The 16686-nt window shown below is 46.1% G+C and overlaps 1 protein-coding gene across 5 annotated transcripts in view; it reads left to right on the forward strand.

Moving 5' to 3' along the window:
* Positions 1-14913, forward strand: part of DHRS7B (dehydrogenase/reductase 7B) — a 57900-nt gene extending 42987 nt beyond the window's left edge. For 4 of the 5 annotated variants that reach the window (XM_011236892.3, XM_034647403.1, XM_034647401.1 and 1 more), the window contains 5 exons: positions 180-286; positions 7446-7662; positions 8265-8357; positions 11853-12005; positions 13626-14913. In XM_011236892.3, the coding sequence (XP_011235194.1) occupies positions 180-286; positions 7446-7662; positions 8265-8357; positions 11853-12005; positions 13626-13831 (776 nt within the window). In that variant the 3' untranslated portion in view covers positions 13832-14913. The remainder of the gene's footprint in view (positions 1-179; positions 287-7445; positions 7663-8264; positions 8358-11852; positions 12006-13625) is intronic. The other variant, XM_034647402.1, reaches the window with a different exon arrangement.
* Positions 14914-16686: the final 1773 nt, after the last annotated feature.

The raw sequence follows: 16686 nt of genomic DNA on the forward strand, positions 1-16686 counted from the left end.
ACTGGGGCCTTAACTCCTAGCTCCACGCCTGGTCCACAGCAGGGGCGGATACGCACGTGTGCGGTGCAGGAAGAAACAAATTCGTACTCTGAAACACGGAGTGAGTTTGGACTGACCTGCCCTGGGGAAGACAGGCATTGAATTTCCTCAGCTGTCAAGGTTCTTTCTCCCTCCCTTAGAATGCGCCAGAGTCTTCTACTCGGCGGGTGCTAAGCTGGTGCTCTGCGGCCGAAACCGGGAGGCCCTGGAAGAGCTCACCAAAGAACTTGCTTCTCTGGCCACCAAGGTGAGCCCAGGGGTGTGTTTTCCGTGGGCCAGAGGTTCAGTCCATCCTCTGCAGGCATCTGAGGAGATAGCGGCCACTCCTGGGCCGCCGCACGTGCAGGGCATCCACATGGTCACTCTGCACTAGCGAAGGCGACAGGTCTCCATTGCCTGAGGAGGCAGGGCTGTCGCACGGTTCATATCTCACCTCTGCCACTTACTGGCACTGAGCTTAGGCAGTTGCCTCTGTGAATGCCTCCACTCCCTCTTTACCTGGCTAATACCTGTTCATCTCTCTAGGGTGGGGAAATGGGCGGAGGTTAGCCATGACTTCTAAAATTTTAATTGTGGAAAAATATAGATAACATAGTACTTACATGCATAAAACAGTATACGTATAAATAAAATACACATATCCTAGTATGAATCATTTTAACTATTTGTAGGTGAACAAGTCAGAGGCATTAAACACATTCAGAATGTGTACAACTATCACCACTTTCTATACTTACCCTCCCCAACAAAAATTCTGTACCTATTAACAGTAATTCAGTCTTCCTCCCCTCTCCCCAGTGCCTAGAAACCTCTATTCTACTGTCTTTCTATGTATTTGCCTATTCTAGATTCCTTATATAAGTGGAAAATATTTGTCCTTCTATGTCCGGCTATTTCACTAAGCTTGATGTCTTCAAGGTTCATCCATATTTTAGCATGTATCAAAATTTCATTCCATTTCATGGCAGAGTAATATTCCAGTGTACGTTTAAACCACATTTTGTTTATCCATTACTTTGTTCATGGACACTGGAGTTTCCACCTTTTGCCTTTTGTGAATAAGTTGCAATGAACACAGTTGCACACATTATCTGTTTGAGTCCCGGCTTTCAGTTTTTGTGGATATACACCTAGGAGTGGAATGGCTGGGTCATAGGGTAGTTTTATGTATCACCTTTTGAAGAATTGTCATCTGTTTTCCACAGCAGCTGTACCATTTTACGTTTCCACCAACAATGTGCAAGGGTTTTGCTTTCTCCACGTTCTTGCCAACACTTGTTCTTTTCTGTTTGTTTTTCAATTGTACCCATCCTACAAGATATAAAATGGTATCTCATTGTGGTTTTGAGTTGCATTTCCCTGATTACAAATGATGTTGAGTGTCTCTTCCTGTGCTTAGCAACCATTTTTATGTCTTCTTTGGAGAAATGTCTTTTCAAGTCCTTCTCCTGTTTTTTTAATCAGGTTGTTTGTTTTTGTTGTTGAGTTTACTTCTCTATATATTCTGGATAGTAACCCTTTATCAGATCTGTGATTTGCAAATACTTTTTCTCATTCAGTAGATTTTTTCACTTTCTTTTTTTTTTTTTTTAAGATTTTATTTACTTATTTGACAGAGACAACCAGTGAGAGAGGGAGGGAACACAAGCAGGGGGAGTGGGAGAGGAAGAAGCAGGCTCCCAGCGGAGGAGCCTNTAAGATTTTATTTACTTATTTGACAGAGAGAGACAGCCAGTGAGAGAGGGAGGGAACACAAGCAGGGGGAGTGGGAGAGGAAGAAGCAGGCTCCCAGCGGAGGAGCCTGATGTGGGGCTCCATCCCAGAACGCCGGGATCATGACCTGAACCAAAACCAAGAGTCAGATGCCCAGCCAACTGAGCCACTGAAAAGTTTTTAATTTTGCTGAAGCCCAGTTTANTGACCTGAGCCAAAACCAAGAGTCAGATGCCCAGCCAACTGAGCCACTGAAAAGTTTTTAATTTTGCTGAAGCCCAGTTTATTTTTTCTTTTGTTGACTGTACTTGTGGTGTCATGTCCACGAGGTTGTTGCCCCATTAGATGTTATGAAGATTTTCTCCAGTGTTTTATTCTAAGAGTTCTGTAATTTTAACTCCCAACATTTAGGTCTTTGATCCACTTAATTTAATTTTTGTACACGGTGTTAGGTAAGGTTTCAAGTTCATTCTTTTTCATGTATATGTCCAGTTTTCCCAGCACCGTTTGTTGAAAAGATAGTTCTTTCCTGCTTGAATGGTCTTGGCACCCCTGTCAGTAGTCATTTGGCCATGTATGCGAACGTTTATTTCTGGGCTGTCCATCCTGTTTCATTGGTCTGTGTGTCTGTCTTAATGCCAGTACCACACTGGTTGCTGTAGCTTTTCAGTAAGTTTTGAAATCAGGAAGTGTGAATCTTCCAACTGTGTTCCTTTTTTTTCAATATTGTTTTGGTTTTGCAGGGACCTTTGAGATTCCATATGGACTTTAGGACTTTGTTTCTGTTTCCTCCAAAACATGCAATTATTTTGATAGGGATAGCATGGAATCTGTAGATCACTTTGGATAGTATTGACTACTTAACAATGTTAAGTCTTCTAGTCCATGAATGTGAGATGTCTTTCCATGTAGTTAGGTTTTCTTTAATTTCTATCAGCAATGTTTTGTAGTGTTTAACATACAAATCTTTGACCTCTTTAGTTTGATTTATTCCTAAGTATTTAATTCTTTTAGCTGCTATTTTAAGTGGATTTGCTTTCCTAATTTTCTTTTCAGATTATTCATTGCTGGTTTATAGAAACATAGCTGATGAGTGTGTGTGTTTTTCTGGTACCTTGCAGCTCCGCTGAGCTGACTTACATTAGCTCTAATAGCTTTCTCTGGATTCCTCAGGATTTTCTACATATGGGATCATGTCATCTTTGAACAGTTTTACCTTTTCCTTTCCAATTTGGGTGCTTTTTATTACTCGTTCTTGTGTAAATGCTCTGATTAGAACCCTAGTACTGTGTTGAGTGCCTACAGTGAAAGCAAGCATCCTTGTCTTGTTCTTGGTCATAGGGAGAACACATCCTGTCTTACACCACTGAACGTATATTAGGTGTAGGTTTTTCATAAATATCCTTTACCATGTTGAGGACTTTCCCCTCCATTCCTGGTTTTCTGGACAGAGTAATGCTGGCCTCAGAATGAGTTAAGAAGTGTTCTCTCTTTCTTCAGGTTTTTGGAAGCATATGAGAAGTGTTGGTGTTAATTCTTCTTTAAAGTTTGGTAAAATTCACCAGTGAAGCCATCTGGTGGCTGACATTTATTTGTTGGGAGGTTTTAGGTTATTGCTTCAATCTCTGCTGAGATTTTTCTATTTCTTCTTGACTCAGATAATTTGTATACTTCGAGGAACTTGTTCAATTCTTCTAGGTTATCTTATTTGTGGGTGTACAATTGTATTATATTAATTGTATTATAACCTTTTTTTTTATCTAGGGAGGGACCCGCTCCATCCTCTTTCTTTGTCTAGCTAATGGTTTCTCAATTTTGTCGATCTTTTCAAAGAATCAACTTTAGGTTTCATGATTTTCTTTATTTCTGCTCTCTATTTTATCTCGTCTCTAATCTTTATTATTTCCTTCCTCTGCTAGCTTTTTGTTAGTTTACTCTGTTCTGGTTCCCTAAGGTGTAAAGTTATATTATTGATTTGAAATCTTTTTTTATTTTTTAAATGTAGGCATCTATAAGGATAAATTTCCCTCTTACCACTGCTTTCACTGCATCGCATAAGTTTGGGTATGTTGTGTATTTGTTTTCATTTCTAATTTCCCTTGTTATGTCTTTTATGAGTCGGTTGTTCTTTAAGAGGGTTTGTTTAATTTCCACTGGTTTTCCAGTTACCTTCTGTTACTGATTTCTAGCTTCATCACACTGTGGTTGAAGAAGACGCTTTAAATGATAGCTGTCTTTCAATCTGTTAACATTTGTTTTGTGGCCTAACATGTGGTCTATCCTGGAGAATGTTCCACATGTGCTTGAGAAGAATGTGTGTTGTGCTGTTGTTGGGTGGGATGTTCTATATGCATCTTTTCGGTCCTATTGGTTTATAGTATTCAGTCATCTCTTTGTAATTGATCTTCTGATTGGTTGTTCTGTCCACTCTTAAAAATGGAGTATTGAAATATCACAATATTATTATAGAACAGTCTATTTCCCCCTTCAATTCTGTTGATTTTGGCTTCATATATTTTGAGGGTCTATTATTAGGTACATAAATATTTATACTAACTATTACATTTTTTGCTGTAATGAATACCTCTTTATTATTACAGGCTTACCTTGTTTTATTGTGCTTTACTTTATTGTGCTTCGCTGATATGGTGTATTTTACCAATTGAAGGTTTTTGTGCCAAGTGTGTATCGATCTAGTCTATCAGTGCTATTTTTCCAACAGCATTTGCTCACTTCACGTCTCTGTGTCCTGTTTCTGTGTCACCTTTTGGTAATTCTCAAAATATTTCAAACTTTTCCGTTATTATTAATTTGTTATGGTAATCTGTGATCAGTGATTACAACTCACTGAAAGTTCAGATGATGGTTCACATTTTTTAGCAATATTTTAAAATTAAGATATGTGTGTTGTTTTGTTAGACATAAAGCTATTGCACACTATAGACTACAATATAGTGTAAGCATAACTTCTATATTTACTGGGAAACCAAAAAATTCCTCTGGCTTGCTTTATTGAGATATTTGCTGTACTGTGGTGGTCTGAAACCCAGCCTGCAATGTCTCTGAGGTATGCTTGCATATAATGTCCTTTTTTGTCTCTTATAACCTTTTTTGATTTAAAGCCTATTCTGACATGAGTACAGCCACTCCAGCTCTCATTGGTTATTATTCACATGAAATAACCTTTTTTCATCCTTTCACTTTCAACATATTGTGTATCTTCGGATCTAAAACGAGTCTCTTAAACACAGCATATAGTTGGATTTTTTTAAAAATTGGAGCTATCAATCGGTGTTTTGATGCCAGAGTTATATTTGAACTAATGACTAGTAAGGAGGAACTTCTACTGTTTTGCTATTTGTTTCTGTATGCTTTATTGCTTTTTTTGTCCCTCTTTTCCTGCATTACTGTCTTCTGTGTTTAGTTGGTTTTTTTGTAGTGAAATGTTTTTGATTTCCTTCTCATTTCCTCATGTGCACATTCTATAGCTATTGTTTTGTGGTTTCTAAGGGGATTCATAGGGTATAAAAATTCTGCTTTACAGCTCTGTCCTCCCCCATTTCTGTTATTCACATAGAGGTTACATCTTCATACAGTGCTTGGCCCATTAACAGATTAATAATAGTTTTTAAACACATTTTCTTTTAAATTTATGTAGAAAGTAAAAAGTGGAGTTACAAACCAAAATTACAATAATAGTAGCTTTTATAATTGCCCGTGTTTATACTTTCCCAGATATCTTTATTTCTTATATGGCTTCAGGTTACACCACCCTCCACCTTACTTTCATTTCAAACCTGAAGGACTCCCTGTAGCATTTCTTGCAGAGCAGGTCTAGTGGTAACTAGCTCCCTCAGCTTTTGTTCATCTGGGAATCTTAATTTCTCCCTCATTTTTGAAGGATAGTTCTGCCAGATACAGAATTCTTGGTTGGCAGTTTTTTCTTTCAGCCCTTCTAATTTATCAACCCACTGTCTTTTGGCCTCCAAGGTTTCTGATGAGACATCAGCTCATCATCTTACTGAGAATTCCTTTTATGTTAGAGTAGGTCTCTCTTGATGTCTTCAGAAATCATTCTCTCTCTCTTTTTCTTTTTCGTTTTTTTTTTGACAGCTTGATTATAATGTGTCTTCATGGGGCCTCTGAATTTATCCAACTTGGTCTTGAGCTTCTTGGATGTGTGGATTCATGTCTTTCATTAAGTTTGGGCCGTTTTCAGCAATTATTTATTCAGATATTCTTTCCACCCCTCTCTCTGTCTCTTCTCCTTCTCAGATTCCCACAGTGTATTTATTGGTCCACTTGATGGTGTCCCACAGGTCCCTTAGGCTCTGTTTACTTTTCCTCATTCTTTTTTCTTGTTCTCAGACTCAGTAATTTCAGTTGTCCTCTCTTCCATTCCACTGATTCACTCCTCTGCTTGCTCAAATGTGCTTTGTATACTTGTAGTGTATTTTCCATTTCAGAAGTTGTACTTTGAGCTCCAGAATTTTTTTATAATTTCTGTTTCTTTGATGGCATTTATTTAATGATACTCATTTTGTTTATACATCAGTTTTCTGCTTTTGTCCATGTCTTCCTTTAGCACTTTGAGGATCTTTTAAGACATTTGTTTTAAAAATCTTTGGTAAGTCCACCGTCTGGGCTTCCTCAAGTATATTTTCTGGGGATTTATTTATGTTTTTGATTATCAAAACAACAGGTTTAACTCCTTTGAATCCATTGTAAACCATTTTAGCCACTGGTGGTTAAAATAATGCAGCTCGCCTCCATAGCACAGCTCAGTGGTCCACCACCAGAACACAACCCTGAGTTTTAGAAGACAAGGTTCTTAATGCCTATCTTGGCTTCCTCATGCTGCCCCAGAGGTGTGGGTTGTCTTTCCTACAGCTTCCTGCCACAGGCATGCAGGGATGGGGGATGGAAACCTACCACCAAGGTGATGGCTAGAATTGACCAAAATTATCTATAATTTGCCAGCCAAGCACTGCCCTGGAAGCTGCAAGGATTCAGATGGACGCCAGAGTTCCAAAATTGTTGCTTCAGAGAGTTTCTGCCAGTACAACGTCCAGGTGGAAAGACAGATTCCTGGCACTTCCTATTCTGCCATCTTCTCTGATTTCACACCTCCACATCTCCTTTTAATCTCTTGTTAAACTCACGTCCACTGGGAAGCCCTGTAAGTTAGATGGCCCAGTTATTCATTCCTCTAGCATCTTATACTTCTTCATGATATTCTTTACAGTTATAGAATTTTGTCTTCCTCACTAGACAGTATATGCTTCTGGAAGACAGGAGCCATGTTTGTCTTGCTTTCTGCCTGTCCCCAGTGCCTGGCACATAGGAGTTATATAAAAAAATGTTTCATGAACAAAAGGAACAACCTGAGAAGGACACCCCTGTCAGGAGGGGCACTGTTCAATGTCATGGTGACGTACAGCACAGTGCTGGCCCAAGGCAGTGATGGGAGCCTGGCTGTAGTAGTCCTTTTCAGTTTAGGGGTAAAGTCACCCAGGTCAGGTGTGAGCACCAGAGGTAGGAACCTCCAGGCCACATTGCTTGGGAAGAGAGGTGCTAGAGCCTGTGTCAGGTCACGCCCAGTAGGCCATTCTCGGCACTCTGAAAAGCAGGGACATGTGGTTCACGTGCCTGTCACTCTGAAGGTGCATTTGGTTTCTGTCGTATTTGACCAGGTGCAGACACACAAGCCTTACATGGTGACCTTTGACCTCGCAGACCCTGGGGCCATCGCCGCAGCGACAGCTGAGATCCTGCAGTGCTTTGGCCACGTGGATGTGCTCATCAACAACGCCGGTATCAGCTACCGGGGTGCCATCGTGGACACCACCACGGACGTGGATAAGAAAGTCATGGAGACAAACTACTTTGGCCCAGTTGCTCTAACAAAAGGTAACAGTCCTGAACTAAAAGCAAAAAAGAGCACTATAGGTTGGCATTCTTTTTACTTTACTTGATTTCTTTTTAGCTAGATGTTGCCCGTCTCCATCTGTTTCACCCCAGAATAGGTGCTGTCATTACAGCTTGGGTGTTTGTTTTCTCCGGGCTTTCATTTGCATTTTCCTTTATCTGCTTTCTAGCCTTAAATCAAGATGTTCTCCTCAGCGACAGCTTTATTTGTATAGCATTGCCTCCATTTCCTTTTCATGGTGTTTGGAAGCCCACACAAAGTGGGGACGTTTTTGTGGCCAGCCACAGATACCAGTCAAGGGGAGAGGGTCTCCCTAGAAAAGGGGACCGAGCTGACTGTTCCTAGTGATTAGGCTTCTGCCTGCCTCCCTCCTTGCCTCCTTCCGCTCCTCCCTCCTTCTGGTGGTCTGCTGGACGCAGGCGGCCTGAGAGTTCCAACCAGCCGGGCACTCCCCACTCAGAAGCTTTCCCCGTTTGCCTCCCTGGCTCTGACTACATATGATAAGCAAGGTCACCTCCTGTCAGGGTGTCTGCAGTGACCAGAAGAAAAGTCCTCCTCTAAAGCCTCTGCTGTCTTTCTTTAGCGCTCCTGCCCTCCATGATCAAAAGGCGACAAGGCCACATTGTTGCCATCAGCAGCGTCCAGGGCAAAATCAGCATTCCCTTCCGATCAGCATGTGAGTACTCCCGTCTCCCTCCCCCAAGCGGTTTTGCTTATTGTTTTCTCATGATTAACAAAATAGCACATTTAGTATGCAGAATTCAGACATGAGAGAAAGACTCCACACACAGCGTGAGGGGACCTGATCAGAATGTGTTCTCCTGAGAGGAATGCCTGGGGTCAAATCCCAGCTCTGCTCCTTACCCCCTCTACATGACCTTTTGCAAAGGTCCCCATTGCTCTGTACCCCAGTCTTGATCTGCAAAAGGGAGACGGGGCAGTCCCACCCTTGGAGGGCCGCTGGAAGATTGCTGCAGTCTGCGAGCGCTGTGTGTGCAGGCCTGGAGTGTGGCCAGGCGTAAGTGCCACGCGTATGTTGGCCACTAGCTCGTTACCGGTTTTCACCGTGGACACACAGGCACTTCCACGTCATCACGTGCAGCACACGCCTCCCGGCTTCTTTCTTGTGATTACACATTCAGACATGGGGTCACTTCATACATACTGTTCCGTGGCTTGTGTATTCCACTCAACAGTACAACTTTCCACGTCAACATCTGCAATTCACTTGATCCTTTTAATGAATCTATTCATTGAATAGATGTGACGTGAGTTCTTGAGCCATTTTCCTAGACACATGAGGATTACTTTCCCTTCAGTTGTTGACCAGTAGCAATGATGTGCTACCCAGAATATCGTTAAATACTTCTATCTCTGGCCACTCGTGGGAGGGTCTCCAAAAAAGTGGAAATAGTAAGTAGGACCAATAAATAAAACTGCGAAATTGACCTCTGGTTCACATTCTCACCTCCACGTGCAAGTGACTGTGTCAAAAGTTTGAGATCTCATTTCACCCATCCCTGTCTGCCCTCATGTTGTCTCAGCAAGGAAACAGGGCCTGGGCTGGTTTTGTTAACAGAGTTTAAAGGTGATTTCACACACCGCCCCGTTAGCTCCGTTCTTTGCTCCACCCTCTGCAACTGTGACCTGTGTAGCAGCCTCATCTGCTCTCAGCGCTTCCCAGTGCTGACTCCAGCCTCAGGCCGCTGCAGACTTGGCAGCGAGCGAAGGCCGAGCAGAACTGGCTCAGCACTTTGAAAGGAGAGTAGCAGACATCCAGCTGGACGACACGGCGCAGCAGACTGGAGCTGTCCCAACGCCGTCCTCTCTCTCAAGATAGGATCCCTGGCTCTGCCTTGAGCTTTCCGTTGCATGTCCTTGGGCAAGTAATTTTAACTTTTCTGACCCCCCATTTCCTTGCTTGTGAAGAGACTGACAGTTCTCACACACGCTCCACAGAGCTGTGTTAAGGATGAAACGAGACATCTGGAGATGGAACATCCTTCGTGAATTGGGAGGCACTCTAGCCATACTTGTGCCTACACTTGTTATTTCTCTGTTTGCCGGCGTTCTGCTTCGGCTCCGACAGCACAGGACAGCTGTCGAAGGCAGCCCCAGTGGTTCAGGCATAAATAGAATCACAAATGATAAAGCAGGTGAGGTGAAATGTTAATACCAGGTAAATCAGGATAAAGGCTATACAGTGTTCTTTGTACGAAATCACTCCCAACCTTTACTTTGATTTGATCTCACTGAATTTTGTCCTCCACTTGGCCTGTGCCCGCGGTAGGTCACACATAGTTGGTCTGGGCACTTTATAACAAGCAGACCGAGTGTGGCAGTGCGCCTGGGCACGTTGGCTAATCCTGGTGAGCAGCAGTCTTCTTGTCTCTAAAGCAGCAGAGCAGCCCTCCCCGCCTCCCACTGCTGTTATAAGGACCAAGGGAGATGATCCGGGTGGCGTGTCGAGCCCCACGCCCTGTGGATTGGCGGGCCTCACTGTTGCCAGCCGTGGTGAGGGTGTAGGTGAGCACAGCCTGGCCGAGGACCTACAGCCTGAGACTTCGTGACACCGGTCATCAGGGTGCAGCCTTCTATTTTGGGGGACCCCCAGGATGACTCTTTTCAGTCCTCTGGCCTGGGCTACACCCCTGGGATCACAACTGGTAGGAGAAGCTCTCTCCACCTGCCTACCCACAAAGTACGCATCCAGTCCCCAGCAACTTGGCTCAAACGGAAGTTGCTGGCCTCTGAAAGGTGCTGCAGTGAGTTCCAACACTGAGTTTCTCATGTGACTCACTGGGACACTTCCTTGCTTCTTCCCTTCCTGTTTGTTTGGCTGATGGATGCCCCTCTCCTAAGACTAAAACATTTAGAAGTCTGAGTTGGAGGAAATGGATTTTCAGTGGAGATGCCATGTGTTTTGCAAGAATGTCATTGTCGAGTTACTGTGTCCCCACTCAGAGCACCTGTTCAACATGTTTGGAGCCGTGGCTGAAGAACAGCGGTGGCTCTGTGGCTCCCGGGGGAGCAAGCTTGGTAGTTCTTCCCGATGGAGAGCCACTCCATGGAAGTTTGTCAAACAAAATACATAAGAAAGCTAGGCATGGATTTCATACACGCACTCCCATGCCTGCAGGGATGCTCCCTGGTAGCACTGTTTCAGTGACAAAAGCTGAAAACAACCCACGAAGTCCCATGGACAGGCCAGTTCTGTGGTCTCGTGACCCGTGGAAGCACGGCAGGCCTGTGTGGCCGGCACAGACTGCTTGCTCTGCGTCACTGGGTGAAGAAAGCTACTTGTGGGAATAATAAACCGTATGAGCTCAAAAAATTAAGTGTGAGATCACATATATGTACATGGAATTTATAAAAAGTAATTTCTGAGAAACCCATAGTGTAGCTGACCTCTGGAGAATGGAACGGGAAGACGGAAGGAAGACCTTCACTTTTTACTTCATATCCTCTGTCCTGTGTGAATGTTTTGCCTATTAGGCATTACGTTTTTTGGTTTTTGTTTTTTAAGCTCTTAACGTTACAATAATTGCAGATTTCAGGGGACCTGGGTGGCTCAGTCAGTTGAATGTCCGACTTGCGATTTCTGCTCAGGTTGTGATCTCATGGGTGGTGAGGTCAAGCCCTGCATTGGGCTCCATGCTCAGCGGGGAGTCTGCTTGAGATCCTGTCCCTCGCCTTCCGCCCTCCCCCACACACTCGCACTCTCTCTAAAATAAATACACCTGTAAAAAAAAAAAAAAAATAGAATTTTGGATTTAAAGAAAAGTAGGAATTGTACAAAGAGCTCCCTTGTCCCCTTCATACAGATTCCCCAGTTGTTAACATTGGAGCATATTTGCTTTATCCTAGTCTGTGTGTGTTGTGTGTATGTATGCAGACATGTGTGTATAAAATTTCTAATTTTTTTTTTCCCTGAACCACTTGAAAGAAGGTTGGAGACATGACACTTCTTTACTCTTACACAGTTCGGGGTATTTCCTGAGAACAAGGCTACAGTGCACTTCCCTAAATCAGGATATGAACACTGGTGTGATACTGTAACCTTAAATGGTAGTTATCAGTTTTTAAGTAAAGGAGAATGAGTGGGAATGAATCTGAGGGGCTGTCCCCGGCCCTCTCCCTCACCTGTGTGTCTGGCCGTGAACCTTTGCAGACGCAGCCTCCAAACACGCAACCCAGGCCTTCTTTGACTGTCTTCGTGCCGAGATGGAGCAGTATGAGATCGAGGTGACTGTCATCAGCCCTGGCTACATCCACACCAACCTCTCTCTCAATGCCGTCACTGCTGACGGGTCCACATACGGAGGTGAGGCTCTGGTTTCTCTTTTCTTCCGTGAAAAGCTGTTGGTTGGGCACAGTGAGATGTGCTCCTCTTACCTGATGAGTCTTTAGTTATTTTCATTTGGAATGTAATTTTTAAAAGCAAACCCCTTGATGTGCGGGCCTTGGTTATACGTACTGTTGATTAGTGGTCATTTACCACGAGCCACCCTTAGCCTGAGCGTCACCATCGCAGCTGTCGGAGCAGGGTCCCTGGTGGCCCAGACTTTGAGTCCTTGGAAGGACGTGGAAGGCCAAGCTTCCAAATTAAGGTAAAATTAAAGTGGATTAACTCCATGGAAAGTATGGGTTGCTTGACCCAAGAGATGCTGCGCCCAGCGTGCTTGAGAGATGACTGATTTTCAGGGTGCTCAAAGGAAAGAGTGCAGTCTTCTCGGGTGAGGCTGGGTGCACTGGTCTCCGTCTCCATCTCGCTTCAGCCAAAGACATGGTGAGCTGACACGCAGTCGCCACTAGTGGGCTGAACGGCATGCAGGCTCCGGCCAGCCTCCCAGGTCCGCAGACCCACGCATTCTGTTGACGTGGGAGCCAGCTCTGCTTCCCCATGCTTGCATGGCCCCACCTCTTGAGACGTGACCTGCCAGGTCCCACCTACCTGGATGTGCCCCCTTGAGCCTGTGCTCTAGTGTTCACCGGGGGCCTGCAGGTCCTGCAGTCCACCCCAGCCAGACCTGAACCACGAGGGCGCACGTGCCCTGGATAGCTGCTCCCTCAGCAAGTCAGCAGGAGCCATACAGAAGCATAGAGCCAGAGAGGTTCATATTTATTTATACCTAGAAGAATGTTTTTTTGACAATTCCCTCTGTGGCATTTAAAAATAAGCAATAATCAGAAACCTCCTATTCTGTGTTAAAAACACAGTGAGAACAGATATTGGTGAGGAAGCTCATGCAGTTTGGGCGGCTCCCTGATGGCCTGTGCTGGTGGCCTCTCCTCCCCGCCTGCCAGCTGCTTCTACTTTGTGGGCAGAACTGTCAGATTACTAGGAAAGAAGGAACGTCGGTTGGTGTTCCTGAACTCCCTGCAGCTGTCTGTAACACCTCAGATAAACCAAGGCTTTCTTCCTGTCCTTGTCCAGTTAACACATGACGTGGGCAACCGTGACATCTATTCCTGAGTCACTTCACTCTCACTGCCGGGGGCGGGGAGGGGGCGTGGTCTTCTCCCATCCCCCATTTGGTAGACCTCAAGAAGGCAAGCTACTCGAGACCAACTGAGTGCCACAACCTCTTCACTGTTGGCTCCAATAGACAATTCACAAGGTCTGGAATCGCTGGTGAAGGGCTCACTCTTTGGGACCCCATCTGGCCTGGCCTTTGGCCTTTGTTGCACTGAGGGGGCCCATGTCTCACCCACATTCCCCTTTTCCCCGCTCACACACACTGAACTAGACGGCTTCCTCATTTCTTTGGAGTACAGAATAATCAGGGATGGTGGCATACCACGTTCCTCCCAACAGACGGTGGGAAGAGCTTCCTGGGAAATTCGGCAAACCCAGCTGACATTGGTCCATGTCCTCTCACGTCCTTGAGAGAGGGACTTCTGCTTTCTAGTTCATGTCTTTCTTTTGTTTTGTTTATTTTAGTCATGGACAAGACCACAGCCCAGGGCCGAAGCCCTGCGGAGGTGGCCCGAGATGTTCTGGCTGCCGTGGGGAAGAAAAAGAAAGATGTGATCCTGGCTGACTTGTTGCCTTCCTTGGCCATTTATCTGCGAACTCTGGCTCCTGGGCTCTTCTTCCGCCTCATGGCCTCCAGGGCCAGAAAGGAGCGGAAGTCCAAGAACTCCTAGTAGCGCGTCCGAGCTGCGATAGGGGGCACCTGCTCAACGGGATGGCTGCGTTTGTTGAGACCTTACTGGATGTTTGCCTTACGGGTGGAAAAGATGGAACAAACCCTTCTGAAGATCCCTGGCTAGGCCCCTGTGAAGAGAATGAGAACCAAAAAGGGCAACCGCCTACTCAAGGGTGAGGGGTAAACCTTAAGGAACAAATGTGGAGCTGTGTTTCAACTAAGACTTTGAAATGAATGAACGGTTAGGAGTTGTAGTCCTCAAGGGCTGAAAGCACCATGCCTCCTTTGAGTTCCAGCCTCAGCCAGCTCCCAGACAGTGTTTCAGCCTTGAAGATGGAAGACATCCTGAATCACCTGACCCACTTCTCGTATGTGGCTGATCTGGGTCACATACCTAATGGTTTTGGCAGAGTCACCCGCAGTACTCAAGGGAGCGGCTGTCGTTTTAAGAAGCCGTCATCCATACCCATTTTCTGGGTCCTACAGTACGTCATCCGACACAACAAATGGGCTCCTGTGTGTTCTGTCTTTCCACGTAACCCGAGTGATGCTGGCTTTAGTACCTAAAAGGAATTCCCCCGTTTCCCTGTGAACTCTCACCTAGCCCTGTAGACCAGGCCCCACTCCAAGCAGAAGATGAATTTACTAAGGACGCAGGAGCCAAAAGGGAGAGGAAAACCCCGCATGGTCCCACAAAACCTCTAGGAAGTCTGACTCCGAAGCCCAGTCAGGCGGGGAGGGATTCCAAGGCCGCAACTGCCCCCGGATAGAGCAGTCATTTGTTAGTGGTGCCTGTTGGAGCGTAGCCAGAAGGGATGCCTGCTTCCACCTTTCTGATTTATGAAAAATACAAGGTTGAGGTTCAGTGAGTAAATAAACTTCATATCTGAAGTTTAGGATGGAACTTTTCCTATTTTTGAGGCTGAAAGTGGAAATTGTGGGTGTATTGTATGGCTTCCCCAATTTGGAATAAAAATGTCCTAGCACGTCATAGCAGCATCTTGCGCTGCCTCCTAACCCTGGCCCTACAGAGCTTGTATCGTAAACAGCTGTCCCTGAAATAAAAATGGCCAAAGCCAACCTGTGGTTAGTGTTTGAGGCTCTTGAGTTTCCTGGGAGCAGGACGAGAGGAGTGGGGCATTAGATCTGGTGATGTTCCCCAGCTCCCAGCACTGCCTGAACATTCCAGGGGCCCATGGTTGAAATGTGGACATGGACATAGGGGTTGGCTCTTCATTTTTCACATAAACCATCTACCTCCCTCCTAACATGGAAGAGGAAGAGCTTCCTGTTCCCATCCGGGCCATCAGAGTCAGGGAAGAGCTGGACCCAAGACAGCCATAGCGGCCACTCGAAAGGCTCCTCTGAGATTGAGTAAAATGCCGGGTGCATGGCGTGTCCTCAGGAAAAGGCAGTGACAGGAAGCTGTGCCTCTAAATGGGAACGAGAGCACATCTCCCCTTGGACACTCGGTTGGTTGGCACTTCTGGCGGGGCCCGGAGTCAGGTGGTGTCCTTTTCTCTCCGTTAAAACGGGCAGCAACTGGAGACCAGTGTGACCTGCTGTCCTCTAAAGAACACAGGCTTAGCAGCCACAGTCCATCATCAAAACATGGCAGCAAGTCCCCTGCTGAGGTGGCTGCTTTGGGGGCCGCTGTGACAGCGGCTCAGGCGCGTGTGGTGCGCAGAGCTCGGAGCAGACATGAAGGGTCTCTAAACCTACACACGACACCAGAGCCAGATCCCAAACCACTGGATGTTTATTTACCTCACATTCACTTTCTTAAACTTACTTTAGAAACTATATTTTACCATATAAATAGCAAATGTAACACAACCACCCGCTACAATCCAGCGCCCGCCGGCTGGCTGGCCAAGGCTGTCCGAGGCCCAGCTGCTCTTGAGGTTGGCACTACCAGATGCGCCCCCACCGCACACAGGCTCTTTTTGGCCTCGGAAACTGGGGAGAGGACTAAATAGGGCCAGCGACTTCGGTGCTCTTTAAAGCCCACGTGGCCCGTGAGGCCATCCCCCTGGAGAGTGCACTGTGCAGGTGCAGGTGGGCCTTGCTGAGCCTGCTGGAGTTCCCTGGACTGGGAGGGCAGCCGCAGCCCTTTCCTGAGGGCGAGGCCCCTGCCCACACTGTGCCCGGGCCAGCACTCCACTCTTGCTTTCAAACCCGTGTTTGAGTATGGACATCTGCCACCAGAGGTAGTGGTGGTACTGCTGTTCCAGTTGCGCTTTTCTGTCAAGGGTTTGTTTTCCCCTCTCTCTCTCCTCCTTGGATGGGGGGTATGTTGGAAAAGCTCAACTCTGGATCGGTTCTGCCTGCAGATAAAGTTCAAAGGCTCTTTCCGCTTTGCTCTGTAGGCCTCCTGGAGATTCACCGGTCCGAGGGCAGAAGCAGGCGCACTTGTGCCGCGTGCCCGCATCAGAGTCAGGAAGAGCACAACCAAGTGAGTTTGCAGACAGCCGCACTGCACATCTGTGCGCTGCTGAGTGGCCGCGGCTCGCGGGTGATTAGACGGAACAGTGAGCGCACAGCTGCCTGGGCGCACTGCCCGGCACCCAGCAGGCTCCAAGGACGCAGTTTCCCTTCCCTTCTTCATGGGGGACGACAGCTGCTGAAGCAGATGTGAACACTTCGGAGGGAGCTGGTAGGCTAAGGAGAGAGACAGTAAGTGTCTGCTGGGAGTCTGCTCTCCTGCATCTCTTGAGCTGACCTTTCTAAGGGCTCTTTGCTCTTCTCGGAAATTGAGGTGAGAGTGGGCAGTTCAAACAAGACTCCCGTAATTGGGTTACTGGCACGATGCACTCACAGACGTGGGCACGCACAGGACTTGCGTGTGGACTT

This window comes from Ailuropoda melanoleuca, chromosome 17, assembly GCF_002007445.2.
Source record: "Ailuropoda melanoleuca isolate Jingjing chromosome 17, ASM200744v2, whole genome shotgun sequence".
Lineage (NCBI taxonomy): Eukaryota > Metazoa > Chordata > Mammalia > Carnivora > Ursidae > Ailuropoda > Ailuropoda melanoleuca.